Source organism: Pecten maximus, chromosome 19, assembly GCF_902652985.1.
Source record: "Pecten maximus chromosome 19, xPecMax1.1, whole genome shotgun sequence".
NCBI lineage: Eukaryota > Metazoa > Mollusca > Bivalvia > Pectinida > Pectinidae > Pecten > Pecten maximus.
In genome coordinates this window covers 29,515,455-29,532,428 of record NC_047033.1, presented here as the reverse complement: position 1 = coordinate 29,532,428, position 16,974 = coordinate 29,515,455, and the positions used below count along the sequence as shown (strand labels likewise).

Below are 16,974 nucleotides of genomic sequence, written 5' to 3'. Positions count from 1 at the left end.
TGGTTTTTTAATTTCCCCCTTGCCGCACGGTGGGAAGGAAGCTTGCCACCTGACGGCGTTGGAAAAATCTCGCGTTAACCGCCACTTTTGCATTTTTCAACAGCGAACATCTCTCAGTCAACAAGACACTTTACCCTATATGCTCTAGATGGCAGGCGACTGGCCTTCTGAATGTTGTTCAGTGAGGTAGTCACCAACTACTACAAGGATACTCTGCCTCAAAATGACCCTGGCTGTTCACAGGGTTATAAACCCAGCACCAGCAATCATTTGGGGATAGGTTCACCAACTGGTAGTGTAAATGAGGTTCTGTATTATAGTAAGCATTGAAATTATCATTATTATGAAACATGTTTGACTCCAGGAATTAATAGACTTGACATAAAAAGACAAATTGTTTAGGAAAAAAGATTTTTTTCCCTAAAGTTATTCATTTTGTCTGCAAGAAAAAATGGTTAACCCCCTCAGCAAACTATTAGAACCCTAGTACACTCATAAACTGATGCCTTCAACACTTGCACCAAAAACTTGTGGTTACATATCTATGCCACATTATCATCAAGAAGGTATTTACCCTTATCGCTGGGTTGGACATTTCACAAGAAGGTAAGCTCTACACATTCTACAACTATGATGAGCCAGCTGTTTACATCCATCTCCATATCTAATGAACAGAACGATACTCACAGCTTTCCTTTGTTTGACCTTGACATTCCTCACTAACATCCGCCTGTGTGCTTGTCAGGGATCCACTTTTTATTTGACCTTTTGACCCAAATGACATTGAACTTTGATCCAGTGACCTTGGTTTTTGGTCAGTTGACTATATTGTTTAATTCCGACCAACTTTGCTTCATAATGTTATGAAAAAATGCTTATAAGTGAAAAGATACAAATTTGACATTGACATTTCACACAGTGACCTTGACTGTGGTCAGGTGAGTCTTTGTTTAATTTCAACCAATTTGCAGTAAGTATAACAAAATGTTGACCAGTAAAAAGATTCTAAATTTGACCTTGACTTTGACCCAGTGACCTGTGGTCAGTTAACTCCTCATCATGTCATAACAAACTGTTCATCAGTAAAGATACAGAATTTGACCTTTACATTCTGACCTAATGACATTAACTTTTTGACCTCTTCGGGCAGTTGAGCTAAAACAATGGGAAAAGTTTGGACGACAGATCAATCACCTTGACATAAGCTCACTGGGAATTTGTGACATACAAGATAAAAATCAATTCAGATTTTCAGATTAAATTGTTTATTTGACATCTCGAATATCAAATGAATAAAAAGTTACACAATGTCAAAATAGGTATACATATCAACATTCTGTTTAACATCAATTATTGGAATTTTTTCCCATAATGTTTCTGAACATTACAACACAATGTTTGTGGAAATCTGAAACATGAACAAATGAAACCTACATGTGAAGTGAGAGAAAGATTTCTCCAGTACTTTTCAAGAAATAGCAAAAACAAATTTCAATTATTACAATCCAAGATGGTTGCTTATCGGCCATTTTGTTTTTATGATCAAAAATCTATATTGAATTTGCACAATTAGGAACCGAGGCAAACCTACTAATGAAGTTTGAATAATATTCCTCATGTACCTTTCAAAAAATAGCAATAAAAACCGTCAATTATCAAAATTCCTGATGGCTGCCTGTGGGCAATTTTGTTTTCTGATCAAAAATTTAAATTAAATTAGCACAACTTGGGACCAAGGGGACCAAGTTTTCACCTCCACTGACCAACCCGTCCTTTAAAACCAGTGAACAATCCTCCAGTGATTTTCAAGAAATGGTGATAACAAGGATGAGTTTAATTTATGGACGGAAGACAGACAGATATACATTGTATGTAATAAGAACTTTTTGTGAATCACAAATCTTAATACTAAACTACAACTGTCAGCCATTTTGTTTTCTGGATCAGATTCAAAATGTATTTAGAACATTGACAGGTAAGCAAGGGCAATTGGATTCCTTTGACCTACTTTGCTTCATAATCTCATAACAAAATACTCACCAGTAAATTATACAATATGTGACCTTAGTCTCTGACCTTTGACCTTGATTTATTTTACATCTGTGTGAATTCAGACTCAAAATTATATGGACATATCTAGGGAATGAGGGAAACCTACATGTGAAGTTTGAGAAATATCCGTCTGTAGTGCTTTTCAAGAAAAAGCGACAACAAAATTCAAGTGTCAAGATCCAAGATAACCAAGCGTTGGCCATTTTATTTCTCCGATCAGACTTGATATAAAACTGGCACGACAAATGACAAAGGGGAACCTATACATGTATGTGAAAAATATCCTGCAGAACTATCAAAGAAATAGCAATCATAACTTTCAATTTTCAAAATCCAAGTTGGCGGTCTTTCTCCCATCAGACTCAAAATCATAATGCAAAACTGTGGACTAAGGGGACCTACACTACCTATGGAGAAAAAATCATTCCAGCACTTTCGTAGAAATAAGCGATAACAAAGTTTAATTGTCAAAATCCAAAATGGCAACCTGGAGGCCATTTTTTATTTTGAGGCAGAGGCAAAATCAAATATATGGACACACCTGGAGACCAATGGGAACTCACATATGAAATTTGAGAAAAATCCTTCCGGAACATCTCAAGAATAGTAGTCCCAAGATTGGCTAATAAAAATATCCAATGAAATTAATTTCAACACAAGAGCACCAGGTAATTCAGCATTCATCCAAGTACATTGTGTATTCAAGTTTTACGCATTGTGACAATATACATCAATTCTGCTCAATTATCGCAGGGGCATGAAATAACATTTGTAACATACGAGATGAAGTGAAGTACAACATCAATAAGACTTTAACATGGTAAATCATATGTACAGTTTAAAACTTTGAGACACGTTACATAAAATCTCATTTAAAACAAAAACAAAACACTTTTTTCACACATAACTCAGAATAAATAAACTCCAAGATAAACTACGCAAGTGACATATACAAAAATATTACAAGGGTAAATAAACTAAATAACAGGCTAATTATATAGTAAAAGATTGTATACAGTGTATCCCAGAGAGATCTAAGCACCCACCATTGTACATGTATGATGTACACAGAGTCAACGTCAGTATGTTAGATTAAAAAAAATAAATAAAATGGGTTAAACATGAAAAGCCTCCATGAATTGTTAAGGGAAACTTCTCGGCATTTTATTAAAAAACCTGGTGTTTCTGTTAAATCATCAGGGGATGTAACTCATCATCACCGCAGGGTGTGTTCAGGTTCTATTTTTAGATTTTAATTACCGACTTTACTTATATTACTTAACTTATGAATTGTTGACGTAACTGATTTGATGGAAATTAAATGTAGATAAACCCAGATTATAAAGCTTGGCTTGATAAAGTTTTATATCTATACACAAACAAATAGAGGCTTTAAATTAAGGAATATCACTCGCATACTCATCAAGAAATAATGACAAGAATCTTCAATGTAAAAATCAAAGATGGCTGCAAATCGGCCATTTTGTTTCCTGATCAGCCTCAAAATTGAACACACACAACTAGCTAGGGAGAGGAACTTTCCTATCAATTCAATGAAATAAGAAGAGGCCCATGGGCTCTTACGGACATCTGAGTTTTGAAGTATTTCTGTCAATTTGATCCTTTTTGACCCCGCCCATCGGCCCCTTGGGGTCAGTCGGGTCAATATGTGCATGCCATCAAATTGGCATCCAATGCTTATAAAGTTAACCAAAATACCTATAAAACTATAGGAAAGTTTACCCCCTCCCCAGGGGCAAACGTGAGACCCCAGGGTCATGAAATTCACAATTTTGGTAAAGCACCTCTAGACCTTTCCATCTATAACTGTTATAACTTGTGTTCAATTCCTATAAATATTTAAAATAAAATGTTTGAATTAAGATTGCATTGGTACAATCAAACAACTTTTATATCATTATGAATTTCCAAAAAAAATTATCTTTCAGAACTTAAACACATTATACATGAATTTAAAACATTTTAATGGAAGACAAAAATGCAAATAAGCCAGTACTATGTATCAAAATTGATATCGTTAAATATTTCATAATGTACAATGCTTTCTAAACATAGCATGTACATTATCATTATTATGTATGTTACATATAGACACACATACAAACAAAAATAAGATACTACAAATGTATAATGCTTTCTAAACATAGAATGTACATTATCATCATAATGTATGTTAAATATAGACACAAATACAAACAAAAATAAAATACTACAAGTGCCTCAGATCCAAACTTCAGGATTTGTTTTCTTAATTTAGAATAATTTTGAGATAGCAGACAAGATTTTTCTTTTATGAAAACCAGACATGTTCCTTTTGCATCACTGAAATATAAATACAAATAGTTGATTTTAGGATTGAAAAAATACATAACAAATATTTCTAAAAACTAACGTTAACATATTGTCTACATATTAATTCGTCAAAAAAAGAAAGAAGAGTTAAATACCTGAAAACGATGTGATGATGATTGATTTGATGATATCTTTAGTAGGGTGACGTGTTATAATATTTACAGTCTTGTAAAAAATTCTAATGTGGTTGGTCACAAAAAAAATGTTTGGACTAAAAACAATTTCTATTTTTTCATCAGTTATTGAGTTAATATTTACATTATAATATGACCTGGAATACAGGTAAAGGCTGGAGTGGTTTTCTAGATCCCTACCCTCCAGTCTGTGTTGGGCCCTACCCTACCCTCCAGTCTGTGTTGGGCCCTACCCTACCCTCAAGTCTGTGTTGGGCCCTACCGTACCCCCCAGTCTGTGTTGGGCCCTACTGTACCCTCCAGTCTGTGTTGGGCTCTACCCTACCCTCAAGTCAGTGTTTGGCCCTACCGTACCCTCCAGTCTGTGTTGGGTCCTACCGAACCCTCAAGTCTGTGTTGGGTCCTACGGTACCCTCCAGTCTGTGTTGGGCCCTACCGTACCCTCCAGTCTGTGTTGGGCCCTACCGCACCCTCCAGTCTGTGTTGGGCCCTACCCTACCCTCCAGTCTGTGTTGGGCCCTACCCTACCCTCCAGTCTGTGTTGGCCCCTACCATACCCTCAAGTCTGTGTTGGGCCCTACCATACCATCAAGTTTGTGTTGGACCCTACCGTACACTCCAGTCTGTGTTGGCCCCTACCATACCCTCAAGTCTGTGTTGGGCTCTACCCTACCCTCAAGTCTGTGTTGGGCCCTACCTAACCCTCAAGTTTGTGTTGGGCCCTACCGTACCCTCCAGTCTGTGTTGGGTCCTACCGAACCCTCCAGTGTGTGTTGGGCCCTACCGTACCCTCCAGTCTGTGTTGGGCCCTACCCTACCCTCCAGTCTGTGTTGGGCTCTACCATACCCTCCAGTCTGTGTTGGGCCCTACCCTACCCGCCAGTCTGTGTTGGGCCCTACCCTACTTTCCAGTCTGTGTTGGGCCCTACCCTACCCTCCAGTCTGTGTTGGGCTCTACCCTACCCTCCAGTCTGTGTTTGGCCCTACCCTACCCTCCAGTCTGTGTTGGGCCCTACCCTACCCTCCAGTCTGTGTTGGGCCCTACCCTACCCTCCAGTCTGTGTTGGGCTCTACCAGGCGGTTATTAGTATCACCATTTTCCTTTCACTCGGACCTACCTTAGGACGTCCCCATCGCCGAAGAAAACTTCTACAACTGTCAACATGTTACACAAGTAACAGAAGTATAAATATTTACTTCTTTTATTTAGTAAACACTGTGAGAAGATGGTCAAACAATGGGTTATCTAACCCAACCTCTGTCCGTTCCATTGCCAGGTCTAAAACAGATTTACTGTCATTAGTAAGTATGGTCGTGATGTCATACTTACCCCCTGTTGTCTCTATGTACTGTTTTACGATACATTCACACTTAGTGAACATATCTACATCTGATGTCCACCTGGCTATGTGATGTAGACAATGGTACCCACGGATATCTACAGCTGTAGTTAGTGCTGGATACAACTTACACAGCTCTAAACTAAGCTCCCTGTGTCCCTCACTACAACTATAATGTAATATTGTCTTCCCGTAGTTATCTACAGCTGTAGTTAGTTCTGGATACAACTTACACAGGTATAAACTAAGCTCCCTGTGTCCACTCTCAAAACTATAATGTAATATTGTCTTCCTGTCATTAGTTACAGCTGTGGTAAGTGCTGGATACAACTTACACAGCTCTAAACTAAGCTCCCTGTCTCCCCTCATACAACTATAATGTAGTATTGTCTTCCCGTCGTTATCTACAGCTGTAGTTAGTGCTGGATACAACTTACACAGCTCTAAACTAAGCTCCCTGTCTCCCCTCATACAACTATAATGTAGTATTGTCTTCCCGTCGTTATCTACAGCTGTAGTTAGTGCTTGATACAACTGACACAGCTCTAAACTAAGCTCCCTGTCTCCCCTCATACAACTATAATGTAGTATTGTCTTCCCGTCGTTATCTACAGCTGTAGTTAGTGCTTGATACAACTGACACAGCTCTAAACTAAGCTCATTGTCTCCATACATATAACTACAATGTAACATTGACTTCCCGTCGTTATCTACAGATGTAGTTAGTGCTGGATACAACGTACACAGCTCTAAACTAAGCCCCCTGTGTCCCGACATACAACTATAATGTAATATTGTCTTCCCGTCGTTATCTACAGCTGTGGTTAGTGCTGGATACAACTGACACAGCTCTAAACTAAGCTCCCTGTGTCCCCTCATACAACTATAATGTAATATTCTCCACCCGTAGTTATCTACAACTATGGTTAGTGCTGGATACAATTTACACAGCTCTAAACTAAGCTCCCTGTGTCCCTCCATACAACTATAATGTAGTATTGTCTTCCCGTCGTTATCTACAGCTGTAGTTAGTGCTGGATACAACTTAAACAGCTCTAAACTAAGCTCCCTGTGTCCATACATGCAACTATTATGTGATATTGTACACCCGTACATATCTACAGCTGTAGTTAGTGCTGGATACAACTTACACAGCTCTAAACTAAGCTCCCTGTCTCCCCTCATACAACTATAATGTAATACTGTACGCTCGTAGTTATCTACAGCTGTAGTTAGTGCTGGATACAACTTAAACAGCTCTAAACTAAGCTCCCTGTGTCCCTCCATACAACTATAATGTAGTATTGTCTTCCCGTCGTTATCTACAGCTGTAGTTAGTGCTGGATACAACTTACACAGCTCTAAACTAAGCTCCCTGTGTCCATACATACAACTATAATGTAATATTGTACACCTGTACGTATCTACAGCTGTGGTTAGTGCTGGATACAACTTACACAGCTCTAAACTAAGCTCCCTGTGTCCCCTCATACAACTATAATGCAATATTGTATGCCCGTACCTGTCCACTAACTGTGACATATACTGTCCACACACACAACTCCTATGTACCACACGACCATCTTCTGTCTCACACTTATGTTGTACATCCTCAACTCTACACAAGGATTTAAGTATCGTTCTCTCCACTGCCTGAAATAGACCAACGCTTCCTGTCCGTGCCACAAGATGGAGCGTGCTTTGTCTCAAGTCATCAGTCTCATGTACCAAGTGTGGGTAAGTATCACACAATATGGTCACCATCACTTCTCTCTCAAACAAACACGCCTCGTGTAGGACATTGATATTGTAAGCACGATGTGATGATCGTGACTCGCGCGCCCTCGCTGTAGGAATGACGTCATACTTTAGTATTTGTGTCAGTAGTTGTACACTCCCACCCTTCACTACACAAAACGGTGTATCATTGTCAGGTTTGACACCCACAGAAAGGAGAAATGAGACACGATCTTCTAAACCAGCAGAGCATGCTCCATTTAACAAGGAACATTTTATCAGATGGTTTAAGTTTTTGTCATCATTCTGACCTCTAAGCCATCTGAAAAATCCCTGTAAAAACAGGGTGTCTGTCCATACGTCTAATGTAGCTAAATCAACAGATTCACACTCTGTCACTATACGTTTATACATGGCATTGGTTTGATAATCAGATGATATAACTATTCTGTTTGGGGTGTTTTTTGTTGTAGTTACATAACTGAGGAACTTTATGGGACAATTCTGTATGTAGCCAATGGGAGTTTTCTCTCCATACAGAAGTGCCACTGTTTCCTCAATGGAGTCGTGGTTGAATTTGTAAGAGGAACATTTTCCCCACGGTGTAGATTCTTTTCTCACCAGCCAACCCAAAAGGCATTCTAATGACTTCTTTACAAATGCAGCTTTCTTTTTATTTTTTTTGTAAATAAGCTCAGGTGTTAGGTTAACTTTTACTACATCAAAAGCAAATGTTGCTATCATTTTCTCATTTTCCTCAATATTTTCAATAGAAGGGTCTAAATCATGTTCTCGAACTGAGCCGCCATTGAGAAACAGATACAGCAGACCATGAAATTTCCCGTCTTCTAATTTAGATAAAGAGGATTTAAAATAATACAAAGGTCTTTCAAAGAATTTGACTCTCTCTGTTTGTAAACTAGGTGTGTCCCTAAATAATCTACAACACTGTGGAAACCCAATGTCTGGGGCCGAGGCCACAATCTGTTTCTCCTCATCATCTGTCCATTTAACAAATTCAGTTTTTGGTTCATACAACCTTAATAATGCAAGTTTTTCTTTTTCTTCTTTGTACTGGCTAAGGTCAACAATGTTTTCTTTGGTAAATAATTTTCCAAGGCCACTTAAAGAATTAAAAATTCCACTACGAATTGTAATGACCAGATAATTGGCCTCAGATTCATTTCCACAAAGTTTTGCAATAATTTCTTTTTCTCGTTTCTCCCATTCTTTCACATCTTCCAAACACACAACATTCTTTCCAAAGATGTCATCAAAATAAACAACTAATTGTGACTTTGGTGACACCCAATCCATGTCTTTTATGTCGTGTAGTTGTAGTGGTTGTCGACGATGTTTATGTTGCCCCTGCTCTTCATTACAGCACAGCAAACGGAGAAGTTCAAGTGCAGTAGATGATTTCCCGTCCCCCGAGTTTCCCTGGATTATAACGATCTTGTTCTCCACAAGTTTTTGAAAGGCATCTTGGAGACTTTTGGTATGACGAAAAAAGCTATCTATTTCTGTATGTATTGTAGAATTTGTTATATCTGCAAGGAAAGAAGATTAAACTTATAAGAACAAACATCAGAATGACAAAGCCAAAATTCGTGAGTTCCCTTACATAGACAAGAGGCCCAGAGGGCCTGTATCGCTCACCTGGTTTCATGAGATATCATAAGCATTTTATATGGGAACATTGGTTTTATTTTAATACTGAAAATGCCAAGAGTGCATTAATCCAAGAAATGAAATTGACTTTTGGTGCTACCCCATAGGGATCCTACCACACAAATGTGAGTGATATCCATTGCTTTGTTTCAGAGAAGAAGTTGTTTAAACAAATGGACCAATTTTGGCCCCGCCCCTCAGGCCCCTAGGGGGTTAGCCCCACAATTTGTACAATTTTTAATCCACACCCCATAGGGATGCTACCAGTAAAATATGAGCGATATCCATTGCTTAGTTTTAAAGGAGAAGTCGTTTATATCAATTCTGCAAACTGACCCCTTTTGGACCCGCCCCTCAGCCCCCAGGGGGGTCGGCCCCGTCATTTGTACAATTTCAAATTAATTCCTACCTCAAAGTGATGCTACCAGTAAAATATGAGAGATATCCATTGCTTGGTTCAGGAGAAGTCAATTATATGAATATAGCCCGACTGACCACATTTGGCCCCGCCCCTCAGGCCCCTGGGGGGTCAGCCCCATCATTTGTAAAATTTTGAATTCCCACCCCAAAATGATGCTACCAGGCAAATATGAGCGACAGCCATTGCTCGGTTTCAGAGAAGTCGTTTATATCAATATAGCCGGATTGATCACATTCGTCCCCGCCCCTCAGGCCCCTGGGGGGTCAGCCCCATCATTTGTACACTTTTGAATTCCCACCCCATAATGATGCTACCAGGCAAATATGTGTGATATCCATTGCATGGTTTCAGAGAAGTCGTTTATATCAATAGCACCAAATTGACCCCTTTTGGCCCTGCCCCAGAGGCCCCCAGGAGATCAGCCCCATCATTTGTACAATTGTGAATCCCCACCCTATAGTGATGCTACCAGGCAAATATGAGCAACAGCCTTTGTTCGGTTTCAGAGAAGTCGTTTATATTAATATAGCCGGATTGACCACATTCGGCCCCGCCGCTCAGGCCCCTGGGGGTCAGCCCTATCATTTGTACAATTTTGAGTCCCCTACCCATAGGGATGCTTCTGACCAAATGTGTTTAAATTCCGATCAGCGGTTATGAAGAAGAAGTCAAATAAGTCAATTGTTGACGGACGGACGACGGACGACAGACGCCACAATATGGCATAAGCTCACCTTGGTCCTTCGGACCAGGTATGCTAACAATGATAGACCCCCTACCACAAAAATAAACAAATAAATAAATAAAATATAACTACAATATATAGATATGTATAACTTGTCACATATTACTGAACCTATTAATACATCATGTTCATTAAAGGTTTTTCTATCAGAAATACATGTACATTTTTAACACAAACTATTACAAAAGGCTCATAGAACCTTCATCGTTCACCAATTGATCAATAAATTCTCCTCACGATCATTTCGAACCCTCGACCTTCAGAATCAGTCAAAGTTCAGATGAAATATTCAATTCTAACTAAATTTTTGAAATAATGAGACTTTACAAATGATGATTAATTAAAATGGTCCTTCCTGATATAGTTTATGATTATTTTCCTAATTTTGATGGATAAAACCTGAAATCTTGTGATGTTAAATCAATGCCACCGAGGAAATGATTACATCACTCAAGGGGATTTGGGTGCCAACCAAATAATGATCTTGTTAGTTCTGTGAAAGACTGATCATTTCTTTACTTTCTCTTCTTTCCTATTTTAGATTCCAGTACTTCTCAAGAATTAGCAAGAACAAATTTCAAATGTCAAAATATACTTTGTATACTGTCAACTACATTGATTTCCTTATCAGTCTCAATATTAAATCGGACAGAACTAGGGTCTATGGGACCTACATTTCAGTTGAGAATTACTGTTTTAGTAGCCTTCCAATATTTCTCAAGAAATATTGATAACAAACTTCAAGCTGTAAAAATCAAAGAATTAAAGATGGCTGCCTGTTTGTTGTTTTCTTTTTCCAATCAGGCTCTCTTTGGAATGGGCATATTTAAGAACCTCCATGAAAAGTTTACAAAAGATCCGTGCCCTATTCCCCAGGAAATCACAATTACAAGGATTTTATGTACGGACAACGAACCACAGAAAAGGTTTATTTGAATTGTTCATGAACTGATATACCTAACGAGGGGTGAGGGCTGGTGGTATGGTAGTGAGGAGTTGGGGGGCTAAAATAGTTATTTAAAGAGTAAGAGGCCCATGGGCCTGAGCCGGTCGCGGGGTTCTGATACATTTCAGTCAGAGCCAATATGTGCATAACATCAAAATGTCATTCCATAATGTTATTCTACCCAAGTTTTGATTATAATTTTTCTAATAGCAATTAAACAAATGATGCTAAGAAGTGTGATTTCCCTATATAAACTATAGTAAATTTTATCCCTCCCCAGAGGGGAAACGTGAGACCAAAGGGTGATGAAATTCAAACTTTTGGTTAAGCAGAGTGTTTGATTCGAACTTATTTGCGTGTTGAGAAGACATTTTTTGAAATTCAGTTAATTTGACCCCATTTTGCTCCAATCCTCAGGCCCTGGGAGGTGAGGACCATATAATTTAATACACTGTTGGTTGACTTTGACCATAGAAGCTTCTCCAAAATTTCATTAAAATTGGTTCAGGGATTTCTGAGAAGTCAAAAATGTGAATTGTTAATGGACAGACGACACCTACTGCACAACAATGAACAAAAGGAATTAAAACGGATGACTTCAGACTTCGACTCAGGTGACCTAAAATTTGACAGAGGACAGAAGATGGCCCTGACAATAAGACAACCTGTTTCCATCAGTCAGCCACAATGACTATGTGACGTATCAGATAAGATGTGGCCTTGGCCTTTGATGGATGATTTCATCAACAGTAATTGTTATATCAAATTCAAGTATTTTGTGTGTTCTTTAAACATGTTAACTTCAATGTTTCAAATGTTTCAGTAGCTGTCGTCCCTGATGAAGTTTGGTCCATATGGGTGTTATGTTGTATCCCTCCAATCTCAAGACTCACCTATCATAGCCGTCAACTTAGGACCCCTTCCTGTAAAATAAAATGATCCATGTCATGAGATATTTCACATAACTATGATTTACAAATTTACAGTGACAACATAAATTGAAAATAGTTTTGGTATGTGAATCACAGGAAAGTGAACTCCTTTTATGTGGAATGGTGGATAAACTGTTTCTTTTCAGTCAAATGTTGGACAGAGATTTATTGGTAAGGCACAGATTAGCAGACATAATTATAAGTTATGACATAAGAGCATTGTCCCCGTGGCCAGCATGTGTGGGACACAGTGACTCCACCGGGTAATTTTTTCTTGTCCAGCATTGTGTATGATTATAGGGTGAGGATCTTATCTTTCCCAAGATATGGAACATGAACTAAATTCCCAGGGACCAGACTAGACGTTAGGCAATCCCGACAGTGAACTAAATTACCAGGGGCTGGACTAGACTTTGGGTCAAATCCTGACAGTGAACTTAATTTCCAAGGGATGGACTAGACTTTGGGTCAATCCTGACAGTGAACTAAATTACCATGGGCTGGACTAGACTTTTGGTTAATTCTGACAGTGAACTGAATTATCAGGGGCTGGAGGAGACTTTAGGTCAATCCTGACAGTGAACTAAACTCCCAAGGGATGGACTAGACTTTGGGTCAATCCTGACAGTGAACTAAATTACCATGGGCTGGACTAGACTTTGGGTTAATTCTGATAGTGAACTGGATCATCAGGGGATGGACTAGACTTTAGGTCAATCCTGACAGTGAACTAAATTCCCAGGGGCTGGACTAGACTTCGGGTCAATCCTGACAGTCAAGTGAATTACCAGGGGCTGGACTAGACTTTGTATCAATCCTGACAGTGAAGTGAATTACCAGGGCCTGGACTAGACATTGGGTCAATCCTGACAGTGAAGTGAATTACCAGGGGCTGGACTAGACTTTGAGTCAATCCGGACAGTGAACTAAATTCCCAGGGGCTGGACTAGACTTTGGGTCAATCCTGACATTGAACTGAATTACCAGGGGATGGGCTAGACTTTGGGTCAACAGTGAACTAAATTACCAGGGGCTGGACGAGACTTTGGGTCAATCCTGACAGTGAACTAAATCACCAGGGGCTGGACTAGACTTTGGGTCAATACTGACAGTGAACTAAATTCCAAGGAGCTGGACTAGACTTTGTATAAATCCTGACGAGTGAACTGAATTATCAGGGGCTGGACTAGACTTTGGGTCAATCCTGACAGTGAACTAAATTCCCAGGGGCTGGACTAGACTTTGGGTCAATCCTGACATTGAACTGAATTACCAGGGGCTGGACTAGACTTTGGGTCAACAGTGAACTAAATTACCAGGGGCTGGACGAGACTTTGGGTCAACAGTGAACTAAATTACCATGAGCTGGACTAGACTTTGGGTCAATACTGACAGTCAAGTGAATTTCCAGGGGCTGGACTAGACTTTGGGTCAATCCGGACAGTGAACTAAATTATCAGGGGCTGGACTAGACTTTGGGTCAACAGTGAACTAAATTCCCAGGGGCTGGACTAGGCTTTGGGTCAATCCTGACAGTGAACTAAATTCCCAGGAGCTGGACTAGACTTTGGCTCAACAGTGAACTAAGTTACCAGGCGCTGGACTAGACTTTGGGTCAATCCTGACAGTGAACTAAATTCCTGGGGGCTGGACTAGACTTTGGGTCAAATCCTGACAGTGAACTAAATTCCTGGGGGATGGACTAGACTTTGGGTCAATCCTGACAGTGAACTAAATTACCATGGGCTGGACTAGACTTTTGGTTAATTCTGACAGTGAACTGAATTATCAGGGGCTGGAGGAGACTTTAGGTCAATCCTGACAGTGAACTAAACTCCCAAGGGATGGACTAGACTTTGGGTCAATCCTGACAGTGAACTAAATTACCATGGGCTGGACTAGACTTTGGGTTAATTCTGATAGTGAACTGGATCATCAGGGGATGGACGAGACTTTAGGTCAATCCTGACAGTGAACTAAATTACCATGGGCTGGACTAGACTTTGGGTTAATTCTGATAGTGAACTGGATCATCAGGGGATGGACGAGACTTTAGGTCAATCCTGACAGTGAACTAAATTCCCAGGGGCTTGACTAGACTTTGGGTCAATCCTGACAGTGAACTAAATTACCAGGGGCTGGACTAGACTTTGGGTCAATCCTGACAGTGAACTAAATTCCCAGGGGCTGGACTAGACTTTGGGTCAATCCTGACATTGAACTGAATTACCAGGGGATGGGCTAGACTTTGGGTCAACAGTGAACTAAATTACCAGGGGCTGGACGAGACTTTGGGTCAATCCTGACAGTGAACTAAATCACCAGGGGCTGGACTAGACTTTGGGTCAATACTGACAGTGAACTAAATTCCAAGGAGCTGGACTAGACTTTGTATAAATCCTGACAGTGAAGTGAATTACCAGGGGCTGGACTAGACTTTGGGTCAACAGTGAACTAAATTCCCAGGGGCTGGACAAGACTTTGGGTCAATCCTGACAGTCAAGTGAATTACCAGGGGCTGGACTAGACTTTGGGTCAATCCCGACAGTGAACTAAATTACCAGGCGCTGGACTAGACTTTGGGTCAATCCTGACAGTGAACTAAATTCCTGGGGGCTGGACTAGACTTTGGGTCAAATCCTGACAGTGAACTAAATTCCTGGGGGATGGACTAGACTTTGGGTCAATCCTGACAGTGAACTAAATTACCATGGGCTGGACTAGACTTTTGGTTAATTCTGACAGTGAACTGAATTATCAGGGGCTGGAGGAGACTTTAGGTCAATCCTGACAGTGAACTAAATTACCATGGGCTGGATTAGACTTTGGGTCAATCCTGACAGTGAACTGAATTATCAGGGGCTGGAGGAGACTTTAGGTCAATCCTGACAGTGAACTAAATTCCCAAGGGATGGACTAGACTTTGGGTCAATCCTGACAGTGAACTAAATTACCAGGGGCTGAACTAGACTTTGGGTTAATTCTGATAGTGAACTGGATCATCAGGCGATGGACGAGACTTTAGGTCAATCCTGACAGTGAACTAAATTCCCAGGGGCTGGACTAGATTTTGGGTCAATCCTGACAGTGAACTAAATTACCAGGGGCTGGGCTAGACTTTGGGTCAATCATGACAGTGAACTTAATTCCCAGGAGCTAGACTAGACTTTGAATCAATCCTGACATTGAACTGAATTACCAGGGGATGGGCTAGACTTTGGGTCAACAGTGAACTAAATTACCAGGGGCTGGACGAGACTTTGGGTCAATCCTGACAGTGAACTAAATCACCAGGGGCTGGACTAGACTTTGGGTCAATACTGACAGTGAACTAAATCACCAGGGGCTTGACTAGACTTTGAGTCAATACTGACAGTGAACTCATTCCCAGGAGCTGGACTAGACTTTGTATAAATCCTGACGAGTGAACTGAATTACCAGGGGCTGGACTAGACTTTGGGTCAACAGTGAACTAAATTACCATGAGATGGACTAGACTTTGAGTCAATCCTGACAGTGAAGTGAATTACCAGGGGCTGGACTAGACTTTGGGTCAATCCTGACAGTGAAATAAATTACCAGGGGCTGGACTAGACTTTGGGTCAACAGAGAACTAAATTCCCAGGGGCTGGACAAGACTTTGGGTCAACAGTGAACTAAATTACCAGGGGCCTGACTAGACTTTGGGTCAATCCTGACAGTGAACTGAATTACTAGGGCCTGGACTTGACTTTTGGTCAATCCTGACAGTGAACTAAATTACCAGGGGCTGGACTACACTTTGGGTCAATCCTGACATTGAACTGAATTACCAGGGGATGGGCTAGACTTTGGGTCAACAGTGAACTAAATTACCAGGGGCTGGACTAGACTTTGGGTCAATCCTGACAGTGAACTGAATTACTAGGGCCTGGACTTGACTTTTGGTCAATCCTGACAGTGAACTAAATTACCAGGGGCTGGACTACACTTTGGGTCAATCCTGACATTGAACTGAATTACCAGGGGATGGGCTAGACTTTGGGTCAACAGTGAACTAAATTCCCAGGAGCTGGACTAGACTTTGGGTCAATCCTGACGAGTGAACTGAATCCTCAGGGGATGGACTAGACTTTTGGTCGATTCTGACAGTGAACTAAACAAGAGGCACAATGGGACTATATTGCTCACCTGGCTCTACCACAACTTTGAAGTTGATAGTGGTCATTTTTACAGATACTATGCTGATTACCTCTTTTATTCAAATATCAGAGAATTTTCTAGTTCTTTATTCCAGCATACTATTAGCCTAATATCAGTTCTCGGAAACTGTCGGCTACCGTAAATGATTGTTTGTAGATTATAGCATATTTGACCCAAGTTACCTTGAATGAAGGTAAAGGTCATCCATTTTAACATACTTGGTAGCCCTTCACTCTAGCATGCTACTGGCCAAATATCAAGTCCCTGGACATCTTGGTTATTGAGAAGAAGTTGTTTGGAGATTATAGCCTATTTGACCCATATGACCTTGAATGAAGGTCAAGGTCATTGATTTTAACATACTTGGTAGTCCTTCATCCCCTCATGCTATAGCGCCAATATCAAGTCCCTTGGTCTTTTGGTTATTAAGAGGTTGTTTAA

General features: G+C 40.3%; 1 protein-coding gene across 1 annotated transcript in view; it reads right to left on the bottom strand.

Annotated features, from left to right (window-relative positions):
* Window positions 1-5,530: 5,530 nt before the first annotated feature.
* LOC117318145 overlaps window positions 5,531-16,974 on the bottom strand; it is a 56,105-nt gene continuing 44,661 nt past the window's right edge. Inside the window, exons 8-9 of the mRNA XM_033873162.1 lie at window positions 12,313-12,342; window positions 5,531-9,186 (exon numbers count right to left, since the gene is read on the bottom strand). Of these exons, the coding sequence (XP_033729053.1) occupies window positions 5,762-9,186; window positions 12,313-12,342 (3,455 nt within the window). The 3' untranslated portion in view covers window positions 5,531-5,761. The remainder of the gene's footprint in view (window positions 9,187-12,312; window positions 12,343-16,974) is intronic.